This window comes from Falco peregrinus, chromosome 2 (assembly GCF_023634155.1).
Source record: "Falco peregrinus isolate bFalPer1 chromosome 2, bFalPer1.pri, whole genome shotgun sequence".
Taxonomy (NCBI): domain Eukaryota; kingdom Metazoa; phylum Chordata; class Aves; order Falconiformes; family Falconidae; genus Falco; species Falco peregrinus.
The window spans coordinates 107,409,632-107,430,188 of NC_073722.1; the positions used below are offsets into that span (position 1 = coordinate 107,409,632).

At 66.2% G+C, this 20,557-nt stretch overlaps 2 protein-coding genes across 4 annotated transcripts in view; one reads left to right on the top strand and one right to left on the bottom strand.

Annotated features, from left to right (window-relative positions):
• Positions 1-8,177: 8,177 nt before the first annotated feature.
• On the top strand, positions 8,178-12,858 carry HIC1 (HIC ZBTB transcriptional repressor 1). Its single transcript, XM_055797496.1, is given in 3 exon segments — positions 8,178-8,515; positions 9,264-10,012; positions 10,014-12,858. Coding segments are annotated over 3 exon segments (1,998 nt in total). The 5' UTR covers positions 8,178-8,463; the 3' UTR covers positions 11,211-12,858.
• Positions 12,859-13,173: 315 nt separating this feature from the next.
• Positions 13,174-20,557, bottom strand: part of SMG6 (SMG6 nonsense mediated mRNA decay factor) — a 115,785-nt gene continuing 108,401 nt past the window's right edge. For all 3 annotated transcript variants that reach the window (XM_055796773.1, XM_055796772.1, XM_055796771.1), the window contains 3 exons: positions 17,424-17,635; positions 17,116-17,197; positions 13,174-15,451 (listed from right to left, as the gene is read on the bottom strand). In XM_055796773.1, the coding sequence (XP_055652748.1) occupies positions 15,321-15,451; positions 17,116-17,197; positions 17,424-17,635 (425 nt within the window). In that variant the 3' untranslated portion in view covers positions 13,174-15,320. The remainder of the gene's footprint in view (positions 15,452-17,115; positions 17,198-17,423; positions 17,636-20,557) is intronic.

Here is a 20,557-nt window from a genome sequence, read left to right on the forward strand (position 1 = left end):
GGGAGCCTGTGCTGCCCGCGGTGCGAGTGCGCCCGGGCCGGCGACCATGGCTGTAGACTGTTACCCCCCCAGCGGCACAAGTAACAATCTAAAGCCACGGTCGCCCGGGCGGCGTCGGAGGGGGGATGGGGGGGACACACACAGCCGGTGCCTTGGCGACGGGCGAGGAGGGCGGACCCGCCACCGCAGTGAGCGCGCCCGACCCCCACCCGCGGCGCGGGGGGGGCTCCCGGTTCTGGGGGGGGGGGGAGTGTCGGTAGCATCCTCCCCCCCTCTCCCCGCCCCCCCTCCCTCCCACGCGTGTCCGCCCCGCCGGGGGGGACCCCCCCCTACCTGGGCTGCAGCGGGAAGGGGGGGCCGTCCGCCGTGGGGGGCTCGGTGTCTGCGGGGGGGGAAAGAAAGAGAGCGGGGTCAGGCGGGCACCGGGACCCCCCCCCCCGCGCCACGCCGCGCCGCGCGCCGCTTTCCCCCCCTGCCCCCCCGCCCGGCGGGGAGCGCTCCCCGACGGCTCAGCACCACGGACAGCTCCCGCCCCCCCGGCGCTTGCGGCGGGGGCCGGGGCCGGTGGCGGGGCTGGGGCCGGGGCCGGTGGCGGGCCGGGGCCGGCGGTGGGTCATGCTTCAGTAGCCATGACTGTAGACTGTTACTGTCCTGTCCCTACGCAGCAAGTAAGCAGTCTAGAGCCAAGGTGCCGACGCGCTGACTCGGGCTCTCCTCGACGGGGTCTCCGAGCTCTTCCGACGCCCCGGGAGGCAGCACCGGGGTGAAGGCGATGGATCCCGGGCTGCGGGGCTGGCAGCACCCGGGCGGGGGGCACCGGGGTGGGGGGGAAACGCGGGGGTGGGGGGTGCTGGACACAGTAGCACCGCGGGATGGGCTGGAGGGGGGCTGTCCCGTCGGGGATGGATGCGGAGAGGCCTCGGCGCGGGGGACAGCGGGCGCCGGTGTCACCCGCAGCGGGACACACACACACACACACGCGCTTCTTCCCGCACCCCCACCCCCGCAAGGTGGGGGGCGGCCGGGCCCCGCCGTGCGGCCCCCCCCGGGGCGGCTCCGCGCACAGCGCCCGCCCCCGCGCACCGCCCCCGCCGGCGCCGCGCCCCGGCCCCGCCGCCCCCGCCGCCCCCCGCTGCCCAGCCCGCACGTGGGGCTGCGCCAGGCGGTACCGCGCCGCCCTCGCCCGCCGCAGAGGCCCCCCCTGCCCCGGTCCCCTGGCCCGCTCGCCCCGCCCCCTCCCTTCCCCCCCCCCCCCCCCCCCCCCCCCCCCCCCCCCCCCCCCCGGGGCGGTCAGGTGCAGCGCCCGGTGCCGCGGGGCTCCGCTGCCCCCTCCCGCCCCCGCACCGGGCTCCGTCCCTGCTTACCTCTGGGGGCCAGCCCTGCGGTGCCTTACCTCCTGCGGGCCCCGGAGCCCCTCGAGCCGGGCCCGGGCCCTGCGGCTCCCGGCGGGGGCCGGCGCCGGTGGCGGTGCTGCGCTGTCCGCAGCGCGCGGGGGCTTTTATAGGATCGGGCTCGTAGTAACGGGGATCTCGGCTCATTCATAGAAAAGCATCAACCTACACAATGACGTGAGCGCTACGTCAGCGAGGAAATTTAGGGAACGGGAAGACGCTACTATTTATATCGGCGCGGGGGGGAGGACAGCGGCACGGGAGCCGGGCAGGGGGTCCGGGCTGCACCGGGACCCCGGTCCCCCCCCCGATCCCCCCGGCTCCCACCTGGGTCCCCGGCTCCTCGAGGTGCACAGAGGAGCAGCACCCAGCACCCTGCATCCCACCTGCAGCTGTCCCCAGATCCAGGGGGCTGTGCATCCATGGAGGCACAAGCAGAGGGTGCCAGGACCCCGGGGGGCTGCGGCGGGGGCACCCCCTGCCAAAGCCCTGGGTTGTCTGCCCGGGCACGCACAGGATCCCAGGGCACCCACCACCCCCTGCCCTGGCCACCCCACTAGGCCAGAGCGTGGCCCTATCCCGCTGTCAGGGTGTCACCATGGGGCTGGCGATGTGGGGGCTGCCTGAGTCCCTCCCCTCGTGGAAAGAGGTTGCACATGGTGCCGGGGGTTCCCACACTCGGACACCAGCCGTGGGGGTGCCCCCTGCCCACCTGCCCCTCCCACCCACGGCAATGTCCTGGGCAGCACCTCCTGCCTGCCCCCCAGCAAGACCCCCCATCCCTCCGCTGCCACAAGCACCCATGGGTGCCAGCAGACCAATGCCCTGTGGGAGGATGGGACAGCACAAAGTGGTGTGAGGGGTGAGTTTAGAGTATGGGGGGGCAACTTAGTGCAGCACCTTGCTGCCCTGACCCCTCTGGCCTCCTGGCGGGACCTGGCCCATGCTCCCGCTGGGACTGGGTCCCCCAAAAGCCATCGGTGCCCCCGAGCCAGACAAGTCGTGGTTTCATGGCTGAGTTAATTCTGGCTTCCCCCCGCCCCCCCCCCCCATCTCAAATACCAGCCCCCCCCCCCCAATATGGGCCTTGAGTCGTGTCCAGGGGGACGGGGGAGGGATCCTTTCCCCCCCCCCCATCCATCCATCTCCCCCCCCCCCCTCCCCGATTCCTGCTGGAGCCGTCTGACCTCACTCTGCTCTGGCGAAGCATCATAGCGGTCGCCACAGCAACAGCGGCGTTGTCATTGACAGCAGCATCCGCGCCCGCCAGCATCCACCGCTGCGCAGCGCAAGGCCGCACGCTGCTGTGGGGGCCCAGGCCACAACCCCCCACCCCCATTCCTCACACCCCCAAATACCTGCAGAGGGGTTCAGGGAATGAGCCCCCCCAAAAAACTCACCTCCCCCCTCTCCGCCAACTGCCCACCTTAGGGTGATGCCACCCCACTAGAAATTCCCCCAAAAGTCCTCACACACACCCCCCCGAAGATATATGGGGGGGTCTGTCCCCCTTTTTTTTTCCCTACGCAGGACCGGCGCCCGCCCCGTCGGGGCTCTCCGGTTCGGGAAGGGGAGCCGGGGGGGGGGTGGGAATCGCTGCCGCAGCGCTCCCCGCCGCAACCGTGACTCAGCCCCGGGATTAGTCAGCAACCGGGGCCGGCCCACCCGCAACCGGCTGCGCAGCTCCACCGCCCCCTCGGGGGGCTGCCGCCCCCTCCCCCCCCACACCGCCCCGGTCCCCCGACGCGCGTCGGGGGACCGGGGCGGTGTGTGGGGGGAGGGGGCGGCAAGCCCCCCGAGGGGTGGTTGGGGGGGGGGGGGTCGCATCCCGGAGAGTGGGCCCGTTGCTGCCATCTCGTGGGCTTTCCACTAGTGGCTGCAGACGTGTCCCAGTCGGGGGGGGCGTGGGGGGGTGTAGCGGGGGCTTGCTGTTGTGGGTGGAGAGGGGCAGGTCACCCGTGGGGCTTGCAAAGGTTTGCGGGGGGGGAGAGGGGAAAGGCGGTGGTCGATGAGGAGGGTTGAAGATGATGGCACATGAGGAAGGGGTCTCTTCACCCCACAATAGGGTCCCATTCCCTCGGGAACCATCGCCTTGCAGGGACGGGTGCCCTTGTTTAAGCATCACCCCACAAAGAAGGGGTCCCATTATCCCACCACGCATCACCTGAAAGGGAAGGGGTCCTATCATCCCACCAATCATTCACCTGAAAGGGAAGGGGTCCTATCATCCCACCAATCATCACCTGAAAGGGAAGGGGTCCTATCATCCCACCCAATCATCACCTGAAAGGGAAGGGGTCCTATCATCCCACCAATCATCACCTGAAAGGGAAGGGGTCCCATCATCCCACCAATCATCACCTGAAAGGGAAGGGGGTCCCATCATCCCCACCAATCATCACCTGGAAGGGAAGGGGTCCCATCATCCCACCAAGCATCACTCCACAGGGATGAGGGCTTCACCTGCCTGAGTGTCACCCTGCAGGGAAGGGGTCCCATTGCTCCATCCAGCATCACCCCTCAAGGAAGGGGTCCCACTGCCCTATGGAACATCATCTTGCAGGGATGGGTGGCTCTTGTCTGCACCGAGTATCACCCCACAAAGAAGGGGTCCCACTGCCCCATGAAGGGTCTCATTGCCCCATGAATGCATCGTCTCATAGAGAATGGGGTCTCATCACATCCCCCAGTATCACCCCACTGGAAGTGTTTCTCACCCATCTTGACTATCTTCCCACAAGGAAGGGGTCCTACTGCTCCATGAAGCATCACCCATAAGGGAGGGTGTCCCATCACCTCACTGAGCATCACCCCACAGGGGCCGGGATCCTCACCTACCTGAGCGTCAGCCTGCAGGGAAGGGCTCCCATCACCCCATCAGGCATCACCCCACAAGGAAGGGGTCCCACTGCTCCAGGAAACATCACCTTGCAGGGATGGGTGCCCTTGTCTGCCCAAGCACCACCCCCCAAGGAAGGGGTCCCACTGGCTCCTCCAGCTGACGGGGACCTCACCAAGTTCAACAAGTGCAAAGCCCTGTCCCTGGGGGGAACAGCCCCAGGCACCGGGATAGCCCAGGGGCCAGCAGAAATGGTCCTGGGGGTCCTGGGGGGCACCCAGTTGGCAGTGAGCCAGCAACGTGCCCTTGGTTTGAAGGAGGCGAATGGTGTCCTGGGCTCCAGGATGAGGGAGGGGATCTCTGCTCTCTGGTGAGTGCTGGGGAGGCCACTCCTGCAGTGCTGGGTCCGGTGCTGGGCTCGCCAGTGCAAGAGATGAGGACATGCTGGAGAGAGGCCAATGAAGGACCACTAAGAAGGTTAAAGTACTGGAGCATCTATCCTACAGCTGGGAAGGCTCAGCCTGGGGAAGAGAAGGCTCGGGGGACCTTATCAATGTATATATGTACCTGGATATACGTACTTGGAGGGAGGGTGCAGAGACAATGGAGCTGGGCTCGGCTCGGTGGTGCCCAGGGCCAAGGCCGGGGTGATGGGCGCAGCCTGAATCACCGGGCTTCTCTCTGACCGTCAGGGTAACGTTTTTTTCACTGGGAGGGGAGCACTGGGAGAGGCTTGCCCGGGAGGTGGTGGAGTCACCATCCTTGGGGTGACCCAAAAATCCATCTGGGCAGGCGGCCTCGGGCAGCCCTGCTTGAGCAGAGGGTTGGAGGATGACCTGTGGTCAGCCTCAGCCACTGTGTGATCTGTCCCTCATGCACCTGAACGTCCCCCCCTGAGAAAGGGTCCCCCCACTGCCCCAGGAAATGCCACCTTGCAGGGACGGGTGCCCTTGTCTGACCAAGTATCACCCTGCAGAAATCACCCCCTTGGGATGGGACCCCCCTCAGCATGACCCCACACAGAAGGGGTCCCATTGCCCCATCAAGCATCACTTCACAGAGAAGGGCGTGTCCCCGCCCCCCCCCCCCCCCACCCCCCCGAGCATCACCTCCATCAGCCCCCAAGGAAGGCGTCCCTTGCCCACCCCAGTGTTGCCATCCAGCCAGCTGCAGGGAGCAGCCACCCCCAGCCTGCCCACCCTGGCTGGCAGGGGGCTGTGACATGCTGGGGGGTGTCCCCCCCTTCCCACCACCTCACAGGGGTCCTCTCATGTTGGGGGCCACCAGGCACCCTGGGAGCACCTGGCAGGGTTCCTGTGGCTGCCCCCAGCCTTGCTTCGCAGCAGGCAGGGCTCAGCACAGGCATCCCCAGGGTCCTGCCTAACTGTGGGAGGTGGGCAGCACCCATCCAGCCCCCAGGAGCAGCTCAGGACTGTTATGAGTTTCACGGCCTCAGCCCGGCAGAGGCGGAGGGGACGTGCAGCCCCCTGCAAGGCCAGAGGCTGCAGCGGCGGGGCGCGGGGGGCTGCCACAGCCCGGCACCAGCGGGAAAATGAAGTGCGAGCTGCCAGCGGGGGCTGGCAGGCTCCTGGCGGTGCCGGATGCGGCCCGGCTGGCCAACGCGCCGTAATCGAAGACATGTGTGTGGGCTTTGGGGAGAGGCTGCGCTGGGAAACAGGGCCCTGCAGAGACCGGGGGGCTGTATCCTGTCCAAAAGCCCAGGTCCCACATGAAGCCAGGCATGCGAACGCGATCCAAACCACAGCTGGATTTGAACCGAATCTCCCAGCATCTGGGCTAATTTGCTGCAACTTTGATTGATCGTGGGGAGGGGGCACAGGCGGGAGACGCTCCAGCTCAGACCTCCCAACAGAGCCAATGACTTAACCAGAGCTGGTTCCAATCTGCTCAGCACATTGAGGCGAAAATGCCCCTTTCCCCGTGCGCTCCCGGTCGCGCTGCTGGCTCTGCCCGTGTTCCCGCAGCCTGGCCGGCTGTCCCCCGCAGGGCTGAGCATGTGTGTGGATCCTTGGGGAGCCCGGGCAGATTTTGGGATCTCTGGGTGCAGGATGTCGAGTCAGGCCACCTGGGGTTGGGGCTTACCCAGGGGTGCAGAGCAGGGCAGGAGTGGGGATACTAGTGAATCCAACCCCCCTCTACCTGCCCCAAGTCCCTGTGGGCACTGATCCCCTCCGCTCCTGGGAGAGGCTGGGAATGGGCGAGGAGCTGGAAAAGAGGATGGAAAAGGTGAAGGTTTTTCCATTGCCCCCCTTTGGTCACTGCCCCGAGGGCTCGGCGTCACTCAGCAGGTAGCTGGGGCAGCCGGGGGTCCCGGGTGGCCCCGGGGGAGGCAGCTGTCTGGGAGCCGCTGGCTGCCGTGATTTATGCGACTCAGCCCCATAAATTACCAGGACGGAGCCCGCGGGAGCCATCGCTCACAGCGACGTCCAGAGCTCGCTGCCAGAACCTGAAACACTTCCAGCCATTAATTGAAGGGGTGGGGGGAAGGGGGGGTGGGGAGGAGGGAATTAGTGCCCGGGGAGTTGGGATTAAACCAGGGCTCTGTAACGAGGGTCGCCCACGTCCCTCTCCCAGGATCCCAATGCTTCCTGTGGGCGCCAGCCCAGGTTGGGGAGCAGGAAGGGGGATTTCCGAGCCGGTGCCTGGGATGCGCCCACCCACCACAGGGTCCCCGTGGGCAGCTCATTCCAGTCCCCAGGGTGGCTTTCCCAGAGTGAGCTGGGACACCCTGGATCTGATGGGAATCTGAGGATGCGTTCCAGCCAAGTGATGCTGAGCTGGGAGGGCCACGGCTACTGCCACCGCGCACCCTCCTCACCAGCACCCATCCTTTTTTCTACCATATCAGGGCTGGCCAAATCCTGTTCCGGAGGCTGCCACTCACCAAGGCACCAGGGTTTTGGAGTGAAACCCCACAAGCATCCGGGCTGGCCCCAGCCAGGAGGGATGGCCAGCACTCAGGGTGCCCTGCTCAGGTCATGGGGTGCCGGCGGGACCCCCCCGGGGTTAGCGGCTGGCCCGGAGGTGCCCATCACGATGCACAAGAAGGTTGTGCAAGAGGCTGCGGCCGTGAGAAAGGAGAAGTGAAAGTGTGAAGCGAGAGGCAGCTCCCCCCATGCCAAGGAGGGGGACACCCCAGGCTGCACCCCCAGCCCAGCAGCTTTTCCAGGGGCAGCTGGAGGGATGAAGTGAGGGGAAACGTGGCTGCCTCCCCCTCCTCCTCCTCCTCATCCCAAACCACCACAAGCCCCCCGCCCACCCCGAGCCGCCGCCACACATCTGGACGCCAGGGCTGAGCCCCCCTCACTCCTCCCCCCCCGCTTTCTACCTCCCCCCCAGATTAGAGCCGGCTGCCTTCGCCCTTCCAACCCCCTTCCCTACATCACCTGCACCCACTGGGGTCCCCCCTCAGCACCCTGCACTGATAACACCCACTCCACCTCTCCCACCCACTGGGTGCTACACCCGGGGGTGTATCAAGCACCCATCCGTGGGGCAGCAAGCACAGCCTGGTAGGACCCCAGCGCTTTATCCTTCTTCACCGCCCGCCCCGTCGGGTCCCACCGCGCACCTGCACGGGGAGGAGCCGCCGCCGGTAACGGCGGGGGTGGAGCGCACCGGGAGCCGCTAGATGGCGCCCTGCGAGCGGCACCGACAGCGCGGGGGGGGCACGGACATCTGCTTTTGCCTGGAGTTACCGAGGGGACGGGGGGGCCCTCCTGGGCCTCCCGCCCCCCCCCCCTCCCCGCCGCCTCGGTAACTCCAGGCAAAAGCTGATGTGCTAATGATGGAGACCCCTGAGGGGGCGACGGGGGTCGCGGCGGGAGGAGACCGGGAGGGGGAAAACCGGGTTGGGAGAAGGAGGAGGAGACCGGGATGGGGAGGGAGGGGAGGGGACGGGGGGGGGGCCCGGCTTGTCGGTGCCCCGCCCGGGGATGGGAGGAGGAAAACCTCCCGCCGTCCCTTTAACAGCCAGCGGCGCTGCTCGGAGTTCAGGCCGGGGTCAGGGGGAGTTCGCAGCCCGGGTTTCACCTCCGAGCTGGCGGCGTCGGGAACCCCGAGGAACCGTCGCTACTTCTTCCACCTCCTCCTCCTCCTCCTCCCGTTCCGTAGGACCGGCCGGGAGCGCGGGGTATGGAGGAACAGCAGCACCAGAAGAGGAGGAGGGTGGAGGGGAACAGCAACCGGCGGCGGCCCCCCCGGGGCTGAGCCATGAGAGTTCACCGAGACCTCGGCTGGTTGGCGGAGGCCACCGGGCGCCCAGGTAAACGGGGGGAGGGGGGCGCGCTAAAAAAATACGGGGAGGGGGGGAAAACCCACCCCAAAAAGCAGCTCTGCCGGCGCTTGACTTTACCCACCTGGGCAGGGGGGAACGGGCACCGGAGCCGAGGCGGGGAGGGGAGGTCCTGCTGCCCCCCGCCCCGGGCTGTCCCCCCGCTCACCTCGCGGGGGGGGGGGGGGGAGGAAACGGGGGCGGGGGGCGCCGGGGGGGCACGGCCGGCCGCCTCCCGGGACGGGGATGCATAAGAGCCGGGAGGCGCGGCGGGGAGCCGGGGCAGCGGCGCTGCGCAGGTAACGGCAGGCGGTGGCCCCGGGGAGGGGGGGGGGGCAGGCACAGGGGTACAGGGGCGGGGGGCACCGGCCCGGTCCCCTCGAGCAGGTGGGCGCGGGGGGCCGGGGCGCCGACGGGGCCGGGGCGCGGTGCTGGCGGCGGCGGTGGGTGATGTCACTTTCTCCAAAACCCTCCGGGGGTTTTCGCCCCCCTCCCACCCCCCCGGCCCGCCGCGAAGCGAGCCCCCATATAAGCGGTGGCACCGGCCAAGCAGCCGCGCAGAGTGGCCGGGACGCAGCGGCGTGAAGCGCTGGGGGCCGAGCCCCGACACCCCCCCCCCCACCTCCCCCACGTGTGGGCTGAGCCCCCCGACGTGCGGCTGGAGCCCCCCACTCGTGGGCCGAAGGGCTGGGTGGGGGGGGCAGGTGGGGTGCCGCGCTGACGGGGCGGTGTGTTGCAGGGCGGCGGGCGAGGAGCGGGATGCTGGACGCCATGGAGGTGCCGAGCCACTCGCGGCAGCTGCTGCTGCAGCTGAACACGCAGCGCACCAAGGGCTTCCTGTGCGACGTGATCATCGTGGTGCAGAACGCGCTCTTCCGCGCGCACAAGAACATCCTGGCGGCCAGCAGCGCTTACCTCAAGTCGCTGGTGGTGCACGACAACCTGCTCAACCTGGACCATGAGATGGTGAGCCCCGGCATCTTTCGCCTCATCCTCGACTTCATCTACACCGGCCGCCTGGCTGAGTGCGAGCCGGGCAGCGAGCAGAGCCTGGGCGCCGTGCTGGCCGCCGCCAGCTACCTCCAGATCCCCGGCTTGGTGGCCCTTTGCAAGAAGAAGCTGAAACGCAGTGGCAAGTACTGCCACCTGCGCGGGGGCTATGCGCCCTACAAGCTGGGCCGGGGGCTGCGCGCCACCACGCCAGTCATCCAGGCCTGCTACTCGGGGACGCCGCGGCCCGTGGACCTGCCGCCCGTGGAGCCGGCGCCGCCGCTCAACACACAATGCGGGGAGCTGTACGCCTCGGCCGCCCAGGGCGCCCCGCTGCACCCCCATGGGCTGTGCCCCCCCGAGCGTCACTGCTCGCCGCCCTGCGGCCTCGACCTCTCCAAGAAGAGCCCCACCGGCCCCTCCACCCAGCTCCTGCCCACTGACCGCCTGCTGCCTGGCGAGCCCCGTGAGCCCTCGCTTCCCCCACGGCACGACAGCCCCCCCCGTCAGCGCTGGCCTCCTGGCTGGCCACCCCGCCGCCTACAAGGATTCCCCGCCGGGCGGCGAGCCAGGGGGGCACCCCCATGTCCCCGACCCCTTCCGCAGCACGCCACCCTGCGCCGAGCCCCCACTGCCCCGTGCTGACGGGCGCGAGCTGATGTACCGCTGGATGAAGCACGAGCCCCTGGGCCCCTACCTGGACGAGGGGGAGGCAGAGAAGGAGCTGGAGCGGGAGGAAAAGGCCGAGTCGCCGCCCACAGCGCCGCAGCCCCGCTACCCCAGCGTGGAAAGCAACGACCTGGAGCCCGATAACAGCACCAGCGAGGAGACGGGCAGCAGCGAGGGCCCCTCGCCCGGCGATGCACTGGACCGCTACTGCAACCACCTGGGCTACGAGCCGGAGAGCCTGGGCGACAACTTATACGTCTGCATCCCCTGTGGCAAGGGCTTCCCCAGCTCCGAGCAGCTCAATGCCCACGTGGAGGCCCACAACGAAGAGGAGCTCTATCACAAGGCAGCGGCCGAGCAGGCCGTGCCCTTCCTGGACAAGGGTGGCCCGGGGCTGGGTGACATCCTGCGGCCCTACCGCTGCTCCTCCTGCGACAAGTCCTACAAGGACCCGGCCACGCTGCGGCAGCATGAGAAGACGCACTGGCTGACGCGCCCCTACCCCTGCACCATCTGCGGCAAGAAGTTCACGCAACGCGGCACCATGACCCGCCACATGCGCAGCCATCTCGGCCTCAAGCCCTTTGCCTGCGACGCCTGCGGGATGCGCTTCACCCGCCAGTACCGCCTGACCGAGCACATGCGCATCCATTCAGGCGAGAAGCCCTACGAGTGCCAGGTGTGCGGTGGGAAGTTCGCCCAGCAGCGCAACCTCATCAGCCACATGAAGATGCACGCGGCTGGCCCTGACGGCAAAGCCAAGCTGGACTTCCCCGACAGCGTCTACGCCATGGCCCGCCTCACCGCCGACCAGCTGGGGCTCAAGCAGGAGAAGGCGGCCGAGCTGCTCTCCCACACCTCGCACTTCCTCAGCGACCCCAAGGCCATGGAGAGCCTCTACCCACTGGCCAAGTTCACGGCCGAGCACCTGGGGCTGAGCCAGGACAAGGCGGCCGAGGTGCTGGCGCAGGCTCCGCACCTCCATGCCGAGGCTGCCCGGACCATAGAGCGATACTCGCCCCCCTAGCACCGGCCTGGCTGGGGGGCATGGGGGGCTGCCAGGCTCCCCTTGCTGCCCAGTGTGGAGCTGGGGGGGGGCGTGGCGAGAGGTGGTGGGTGCTCATCCCCCGGCGCTGCCGACGGCCCTGGAGAACTTGCTCGTAGCGGAAGGTCCCATGAGAGCTGCCCCGGGATGGCTGGACGGCGTGTCCCGCCACGAGCGCCCCGGCTTGCCCGGGAGAAGCTGGTAATTCAGGGACTGACCTCGCAGTGCAGCTGCCCCCCGGCCAGGGGGGCTGCCAGGGTGCCCCCCCATCCCGGCACGGGGCCGGGAGCGAAGCACAAGCTGTGAGGCTGGGCTGCGCCCCGAGGCTTTGGAGGACATGAGCCCGCTCCTTACCTCAGGCCTGTCCCCGGTGCTGCCCCCCGGGTGAGGGGATGCCCTTGGCAGCTGCCCAGTCACCCCAACCCCATGGTGGGAGCCACTGGTGCGTTGGGACCCGGACTGTGCCGCCTGGACCGCCGTGGGACCGTGAGTAGCTCATCCGTGGCAGCCAGAGCGATGCTTCTGAGCTGCCGTCCCCACCGAGAGCGGCAAGTGGGGCTGGGGGGTTGCGTGGTGGCCGGACCCCCCCCGGGGCCACGCTGGGAGCTCGGGGAAAGACTGACAGAGCAGGACGGTGGAGTCTGAGCTGCGGGCGCAGGGCAGCGGGGCGGGGGTCGTGTCCGTGCCACGGGGGGGAGGCTGGGATATCTCGATGCTCCTCGCCCCGGAGCCAGCACTGACCTCCCGGCCTGAACCCCGTGGCCCGGGCAGCGGCACCCTGTTTTCAGGAGGTGGGGCAGGGTCTGTCACAGACTGAGCCCCTGGGCCCTGCCCCAGAGGCGCCTCGCCATCAGGGATGCCCGGGGAGCCCTGGGGGGTTCAGGGACCCGGTGGCTTTGCCCTCGGGTGGCCTCTTGCCTCGATTTTTTTTTTTTTTTTTTTTTTTTTTTTTTTTGGCCAAAGATACCCGTCCCCAGCGTGGCCAGGCCGGGCCAGGGAGTTCATGACAAAGACAAAGCAGTCTGGTTTGTCAGCTATGGGGCGGTGGGCAGGGGCTGCGGGAGGGGCTGGGGGCAGGGAGCCGAGGGAGGCGTGGGGGCTGCCCTGGGCTGGGCTGTGGTAACCTGGGGCTGAGTCCCCCACTGGGGCACCCCCTGCCACCACCGCACCTCCTCTCCCGCCTTCTGCTCGGTGTGGGCAAAGCCCCCCCCCCCCCCCGACCCCCCCAGCCTGTGCCCTGACCCCTCTGCCTGGGGCTAATGTGAAGCTTCCCCCCTCCCTCAGCCCCCTCCTCTCCTTTGCACACGAGGCCCCCGGGGCAGCCGCCAGCAGCGACTGTCCCCGGCCTCGCCGCCACTGTGCCTTAGCCTGAGCTGGCCGCTCCTGCCCAGGTGCCCCCCTTGCCCCCCCGGCCTTGCCCGGGTCTCCCACCGGGGGTCCCCAGGGCTGGCAGCGTCCCTCCGGAGGGCTGCCGTGGGGCGAGCGGCAGCAGCACCCAAAGCACAGCTGGCAGCACCCAGCGGGGCCGCCGGCCCCCTCTGTATCACGTCCGATTTGTACACGGGCTCCTCGCCCCCCTTTTTTTTTTCTATAGTGGAAACCGAACGAGCAATAAAGTGACATTAACGTGCGTGGCCTCGCGTCCTTCTCTGGGGGTGGGTCCCGCCGGTGTGGGGTCGGTGCTGAACAGGGCTGGGCGGTGACCCTGGTGGGCACAGGCTGGAGGGGGGACGATGGCTGCAAAGGGAGGGGAGGCGAGGGGCTTTGCGGTGCATCTGGTTTGCCCAGAGCCCCCTTGGCTGGGGAGGGGCAGCAGCTGCAGGTGGGCCAGGGCTGCTGTCACGCTTGCGAGCACAAACATATCCCGCTGCCGTCCCTCCCCGGTGCCCTCTGTGCCCACCCCCTGACAGCAACTCGCTCGCCGATGGCAAATGAAACAACACGCTGCACAGACAAATGTTTAATACCAAAAATTATTAAGACCAATTTAACAAAATAGCCTGAACGTGGCCACCTCCCCGAGACATGGGCTCCCCGCGGGGGCTCGGGGCAGCAGCCTGGCACAGACGGCCCCAGGCACAGGGTGCTCAAGCCAGCAAGTCCCTGCTCCGCTCGCCATCGTGCCGGCCGGTCTGGTGGCAGCGAGACCTCTGTCCCACGGCTGAGCCTGTGGCATGGCACGAGGGGTCAGGCCCTGGCAGAGCTGCATGTCCCGCTGAGCTGGTGGTACCCCGGGAAAGAGCTTTGCAAAGCAGCCCTGGGGCAGCTCTGTTAGAAAACAAACATTTAAATACACCCTGCGGCGTGGAGAAGGCGAAGTCTATGTGCTGTGCACAGCCAGCGCGGCACTGCAGGCGGCTGCAGGCATCAAACCCGGGTGTGGGTGCTGTGCGCGCTGCGGCCCCAGGTGGGCTCAGCTGTGGTGATGGCTCCGTGTGTCCTGCAGCAAGCACGGGCACCCCAAAGTCTCTGTCAAACCAGCTCTGCCCCACGGCACAGCCCCTCCTTCACGGCGCCCCGAGGCTCGGGGGCGTTCCGAGGGCACAGGTTAGCCAGCGCAACCCGCTCGTCTCCATCGTCTCCATCGCTGTGCTGGGCAGCCCCGCTGCGGCCCGACATCGCCGAGGCGCTGCCCCTGGCACTGGTCCTCGCTGTGAGCCAGGTGGCCAGCGCAGGGGTAACGCTGGGCTTCCTGATGCAGACACCGGGTCCGAGCCACCCACGCAGGAAAGGAAAACGCTGGGCTCCGTCCTGCTGCTTCCTCCGCCACCTCTGCCGCTTCCCTCCCACGGCCGCGGCGCCCCAGCAGGGACTGGGGGCGGTCTCGGGGTCACTCCCACCCTCTGCTCATGGGACTGGGAGTTGCCAGAGCTCCAGGGGCGCCGGTTCATGGGTTAACGCTCCCTCTTAGCTTCTGTATCTGGCATGTTAACGGTGCTGGGGATGGGACACTTGGTGATGGGACAACATTGCGCGTGGGGGCTCAGCAACACCCCAACCAGCCCCTGGTGGGGTATGACCCAGTGACGAGGCAGCAGGGTCCCTTCATGGCTCCCTCCACAGCGAAGGGGCAACTTGAGAGGGGACCCTTCCAGCCAGGCAAGCAGTGGGGGCCCGGCTGCTGCCCTGGCTCCCCCCAGCCCTGCCCGGCCGCGCAGCCACAGGCAGGAGCTGGATCCCACAAGCAAGAGGAGCCCGTGGCAACGTGAGGACACACGGACCTGCCAGCCAGCCAGTTCTCAGGGACTTGGAGAATTTTGTTAGCCTCATGCCGAGTCTTAGGTCAAAAAGGTAGTGGGGTGGGACTAAGGGATCTGGGGGAGGAGGGAAGGGGCAGGTAATGGCAGGGGAGCAGGACAGAAAGCAGCTGTGGGGGTGTTCAAAGCCTCCCCCCAACAAAGCAAGCAGGGCACACACCTAAAAACTAACCTCTACTGAACTCTGAAACGAAACTCCACAAGCAAACCCCGCACCAGGGAGAGGACAAGCACTGCTGCAAGCAGCATCCCCTGCCTGGGCCAGGCGCAGGCGGGGAGGGGGCCGGAGGCCTGGGGCTGCCTGGGCCACGGAGGGCGAACAGGCTGGGGCAGGAAGGAACCTGCCCTTGAAGTCCACGGCCTCCCCGAGGGGCACGAGCTAAATTAAGCAATCCCAAAGTCTGCGCTGGCACAGCCCCAGTCTCTGCCCTACCCAGCCTACAAACCCAAAGAGCCACCGCCGCGTGACTCGAGCTCTCTGCAACCAAGCAAACCAAGCAAAAGGCTGGTGATCCGGCACGGGGCTCACCCAAAGCTTCCCTGGCCAGCGGGGCTTGCCAGCTCCGCTCTGGCACTGCCCAAAGGCTGGTGGGACCCTCAGCGGCCCAGCCTCCACGTGAACCATCCACAGCAATGACCTTCCCAGCTGGTCTGCCCTCAGGGGAGGGCCCTTCGCAGCACGGCCGTTCTGGGGTGGGTTGAAGACGTGGCGTTTATTGTTCATGGTGGGCTGGAAGGCGGTGGCGGCGCGCGGTGAGGGCTGCCGCTGAAGCCGGTCTCCCACTGCAACAGGCTGCGTGACTCGCTCAGGGGCTGTCAGCCCCGATCGGCCCCCTCAGCCCTCCTGGGCCCACTTGAGGAAGGTGGGGATGTCCCGCACTGGCACGTTGCGGGTCAATGCTTTGACTCGCAGATTCCGGTCATCTGTCAGCAAAACCACTTCCCTGAGCAAACGGATGGGATCGTCTGCAACAAGAGCAACGAGAGAGTGAGCGGTGCGAAGCTCAGGGCCCCCTGCTCTACGCCAGCCCTTGCACCCATCCCGCATCATGCTGTCCCCCCCCCCATGCCCTGCCACCCTCTGCAGGGTGCTGCGCCCCAGGCATGGCAGGGCCACCCGGCACCCCGGCAGCGCTCCCAGCTCCCTGCCAAGGCTTCCTGGCACGGCTTGGAGGCAGCACCTCATCTCGAAGGCTGCCTTCTCCCCGCCCTGTGCTGGCTGGGGGATGATTCGTGACCCCTGCCCACAGCCCTGGGGCCGGGAAGGCCGATGAGCAGTGCCAGGATGCTGCGTTGCCCGCATGGCACACGGTGCACCGTGCCGCAGGCAGGGAAGAGGAGGTCCTGCTGCCTGACCCAGGCCAGGAAGACAGCCCGCGACCCTGGCTCCAGCAGGAAGCTGGTGCTATTATTCTGGTGATCTCATTATAAGATCTAAAACCACCCCTTATTTTTTGTGAAGCTTTTTGGAGTCGCCACTGACACCGAGGCGTTTCTGGCTGGGGCTCAGACAGCCAGAAAGAGTTGAAGCCTGAGAAACAACCGAAGGGATCTTGCCCCCAGATGGATGAGCTGCCCCGCACGCAACGGGCCGGGCTGGGATGTGGGAGCCACGCTTATGTGTGTGCGAAGCAGGGGAAGCATATGGGGTATGTGTAAGCAGCTGGGTCCTGTGACCAGAGTACTGTTCCTATGAGCACAGGAAACACAGTGCCTCTGAGCCAGGACGGGAATGGAAAAAACAGAGTTTATGGGAGCCCAACACGGGCCCAGACTGGCTGCGCGGGGAGCGGCAGGACGAGGGGAAGGGGAGTGTGGCCAGGAACATGGGCTACAGTCACGGTGTCGGGGCAGATGATGGCGGGGTGAGTGTCCCGGCCAGCCCATGGCAGCAGGAAGGGGAGCAGAGGCTTGGCGGGAGGGTAGGCCTGGGGCCGATGGCTGCTGAAAGCAGGATCAGGAGGTTTTGTGCGGACACTTTAAGAAATGTGTAACAATAAACATCCTCTGCTCCGCGCTGGTGACGCGCCTCCTTGTTACAAACCAGAGGCTGTCAGCTTGTCAGGCCCCATTCCCCATAATCCACATGATTTCAAAATTCAGCATCATTTGCACATAAACATTTGGTGACGGTTTCTCTGTGAATCTGACAAGTTAAGCTGCTAAGAATTCACACTGACAAATGCGGGCTGATTTCTTGGGCAGCTGCTGATGCGATTCCCATCCCCACCGCCCTGGCAAAAGCCTGGGGGCTGTCTGGTCCCAGTACATGTGGCTGATGCCAACTGGGCTCCAGCAGAGGAAAGGGCTCTGGACAGGAGGCATCAGGGCTCACAGGGAGGAGGCTCTTTGGGCCCTTCGTCACTGCTGCCAGCACCACAAAATGTGTCTGTGGACATTGATGGTGGTCTTCTCGCAGCCTGGGGCATCCCCAGAGCGCAGTGAGGTGCACATTTGGCAATGCAGTGGGAGGGCCACAGCCTGGGGCTGACTGGAGGCAGGAGGTGGCACCTTGGTGTTGAAAGAGGCAAAATGTGGGAGAGATTGGTTCCAAGGGCCATGAAAAAGAGACGAGAAGAGTCTGTGGAATGCGACAGAGAAGGGACAAAGAGGACGTGAGGATGTTCTACCTTTGTTGGAGGGCATGAAATCCTTGGCCTTGTCGTTGCAATAGTGGAGGCAGCAGGACAGAATCAGATCGTCATTGTTTCCCTGGAAGAGAAGGGCAACGTTACCCTTGGCACGAAAAAACCTGCAACCCCACCAGCCTGATTTCTGCACTGCCTTGAAACACCCTGCCACCGCTCAGCAGAGAGCAGGGCCACTCCGAGCCGAAACACACGCAGCCCGCAGGAGTCTGCCCAGCTCTCTGCAAAGGGGGTGGCAAAGAGCCTCCAGCCCTCGGCAGCGCTGCCTCCCCGTCTGGGATGCCCCTCACCTGCTGGCCAGTGGTGTCTTCGCTGCGGAAGGAGATGGACTCCAGCTCGTTGCCTCGGCTGGTCAGAGCCCTCAAGCAGTTGTCCCGGCTCTCAAATCGTTCCTCCAGGAACTCGATGGATTTCCTGGCTCTCTCCTGCACTTGGCGGGCATAGCCTGCAGCCCGGTGCTCCATCTCAGGGCCCTTGGCCAGGCCGTCCAGCTCGTTTATCACTTAAAACAGGAAGAGGAGGTACAGTTACTATGGGACAAGGTGCTCCCATGACCTGCTGCTGGAGCACGCAAATTGCCAAGGCCTCAGGGCCGGGGCACTGGGAGCTGGCTCAGGAAACCTGGGTTCAGCTGCCACAGCGTCCCTGTACTCCTGGACTTGGCTGTGGGTCTGGAAAAGATTTGCTGCCTTCTACCTCTGCAGGTCACCTGGCTTGGCCCCGAAAGTGCAGGCACCTCGTCCCTGCAGGGCGGGTTAATGCTCCCTAAGGGCACCTCGCTCTGCTCTGTGAAACGCTGGGAGCATCCCTGTGCCCACTGCTTCACGCTCCTGCATCACAACCAACAGCACACCCACATGTGTCCCAGGCTGTCAGAAAGCCACGGCCTCTTGCAGCCTGCTCCTTCGCCTCCGAGCGCAGCAGTGGCCAGCAGCACCGTGCCTCCTGTCCCGCACTGCACCACCTGGCTCTGCACCTCTGGGCTCCCTGTGCTTATTCAGACATGAAAGCTGCTGCCCACCTGCCGCAGCACCACACGCGGGAACAGGGTCACGCATGGGAGCAGGCAGTTCCCACCCGGTCACTGCTTCCCGTGCAAGCCCTGCCCTATTTTCCCACCTGAAGTGGCTGTCCCAGGCTCCCGGCAGGGGACACACACTCTCCAACACCTCACCTATCTGGGATGCATATCTGCCCCGACACACACCGCTTGAGCCTGGGATCAGGCGGATTCCCAGCCCGTTTGCCTTAACTGGAGCCTGTCAAGCCTTGGAGCCTCCTGTACCGCTGCCATGCGGCCGGGAACCCCAGCCGCTCCAGCCCCCAGTGCCCAGCAGAAGCTCGAGGGATCCCAGCAGAGCTCCAGGAGGGACCCACCCTCTGGCGCTGGGGCTGCTGGAAGAGCTGCTCTCTTGCAGAAGGAGCGTGCGTTTGCGAGCAAGATGCCGCCGAGGCTGCTCGCGGCGAGGCCGGGCACACAAGCGTGTGGCCAGATGTGCACACGAGCGTCCTTGCCTGCGATGGCGTACGGGGCTGCATGTGCGCGAGGCCGGGCGCGCGAGAGAGCTGGTGTGCACGTGTGCGCGAGGGAGCCTCTGTGCGCACAGTGTGTGTTTTAGCCATGGCTTCATTTCTGAAGATTGTTTCCGAGCCTGGAGCCAAGTCCTGAGTTCAAGTGGGAACTATGCATTCCTTGGGGGTTCGGGGAGAGAGCTCGGGGTCTGAGGCCTCTCCCCAGTGCTGTGAATCACTGCCCGGGGAGCCTGCGTGATCGCTCTGTTCCATGGTGAGACTGGCACTCACTGTCTGGGTATTCAAATTAAAGCTGCATGGAGCTGCTTTGCTCTTCGCTGGCCGGCGACTCTTCTTGCTACCGACCTGATGCTGCCATTTCCACACAATGCACGGCTGGGCCCGGGGTGGGGGGAGCCGTGCAAGAACGGAACATCAAACAGGAAAAGCTGGTATTCCCTCCCGAAATCCGCCTTCCTGCTTCCAAGCTAAACAGGCTTCAAAGGGGAGGCTTGTTTGTGCTTCTGCACCAGGCCTGGCTTCTCCATGGCGGGGTCAGCTTCAAGGAGCACGGAGCAGGTTAAAGAGCAAGAGAAACAAACCCAAGGAGAAGCTGCGAGCTTAACCCCTTGCTGCATCCCCAGGATGAGCGGAGTGCCCCGTGCCAGGGGAAGGGCACCACGTATCGCTGCTCTGGTGCATGGCACCAAAGCCTGCCCCCAGCAGACACATGCCCCCGGCTCACCCCGGGAGGCACGTTCCTCCTGCCTGCACCCAGGTCTCAGCACTGATGGCTTTCCTGGGGGATGAGGGGGAATCTGACCGACACTCAGCAAGGACAGGGAATCACTGGCTTCAGGGTGCTTCAGCAGTGGGAAGCGAGGCTCATGGCAGGCAGCGGGATGTTACTCTGCCCCCACTATGATGGGCTGTGCAGGGAGGCAGCAGGGCAGGAGCGCACTGAAGGTGCTCAGTCGCTGCTGCTCCTCCTGTCCCTGGCAGGGCAGGGCAGGGCATGCCAGGCTCCTTTGGCAGGTGGAGGGCAGCGGCATCTTGGACAGGGACAGGACCAGGGTTTTCAGCTCTCCCGTAACTGCTGCCCCTGGCTGGGGTTCCACGCAGCAGCCTCGTGCAGCCAAGCAGCCTCAGGACGCCGCCGTGCAGTGGGAGGCAGGGCCATGGCTCCAGGGCAGATCCCAGCGCTCTCAGGTGTTAATCCATTCCACAGCCCCCAGGGCTGCCCAGGCCCTGCCGGTGCTGCCGGCTTCCTTCCCTTTGCTTCCACACAAAGCCCTGGCACTTCGGTGCCAAGCCACGGAGCTCCTTGGCAGCTCCTGTGCTGAGCTGGGCAGGCGGCCAGCCCTGCTCCCCCCAGCCAGGGGTCCTGTCCCCAGCTAGGGACCCCTCCTGAACTAGGCTGTTCACCTTGCAGGGAAGGGTGGCAGCTGGATGTTGGCTCTGGGGCAAGCAGAGCAGTCTGCCGGACACTGGGAGTTGAGGAGGAAGCCCCACAATGGCTTGGAGGGCAGGTACCCCGCGTGCCGCAGGCCAGGAGATCGGCACAAGCATACACCTCGCTGCCTGGACGCTGGAGATGCTCACGGGGCAGAGCTGCCCCCAGCATCCCGGGGCTGCAGCAGAGACAGGGTAGGCTGTGGGCTCTGTGAGGCTTGGTCCTGCTCCTACTCCAGTCTCTCCTGCAGCCCTCAGGGATCCTCTGAATGCCAGGCTGGCACCAGGACGCACCGGGTGCTGGAGTGACACTGGCCGGAGGAGCACTACCTCCAGCACAGAGCGTGATCAAACAATCAGAGCAAAGGCATCTAACCAAATCCTCCCGCCACCCTGGGAGACCACCCAGCAGCACAGCCGTTATCTGCCAGGGTGAGTGTTTACCAATAACGGGAACCAG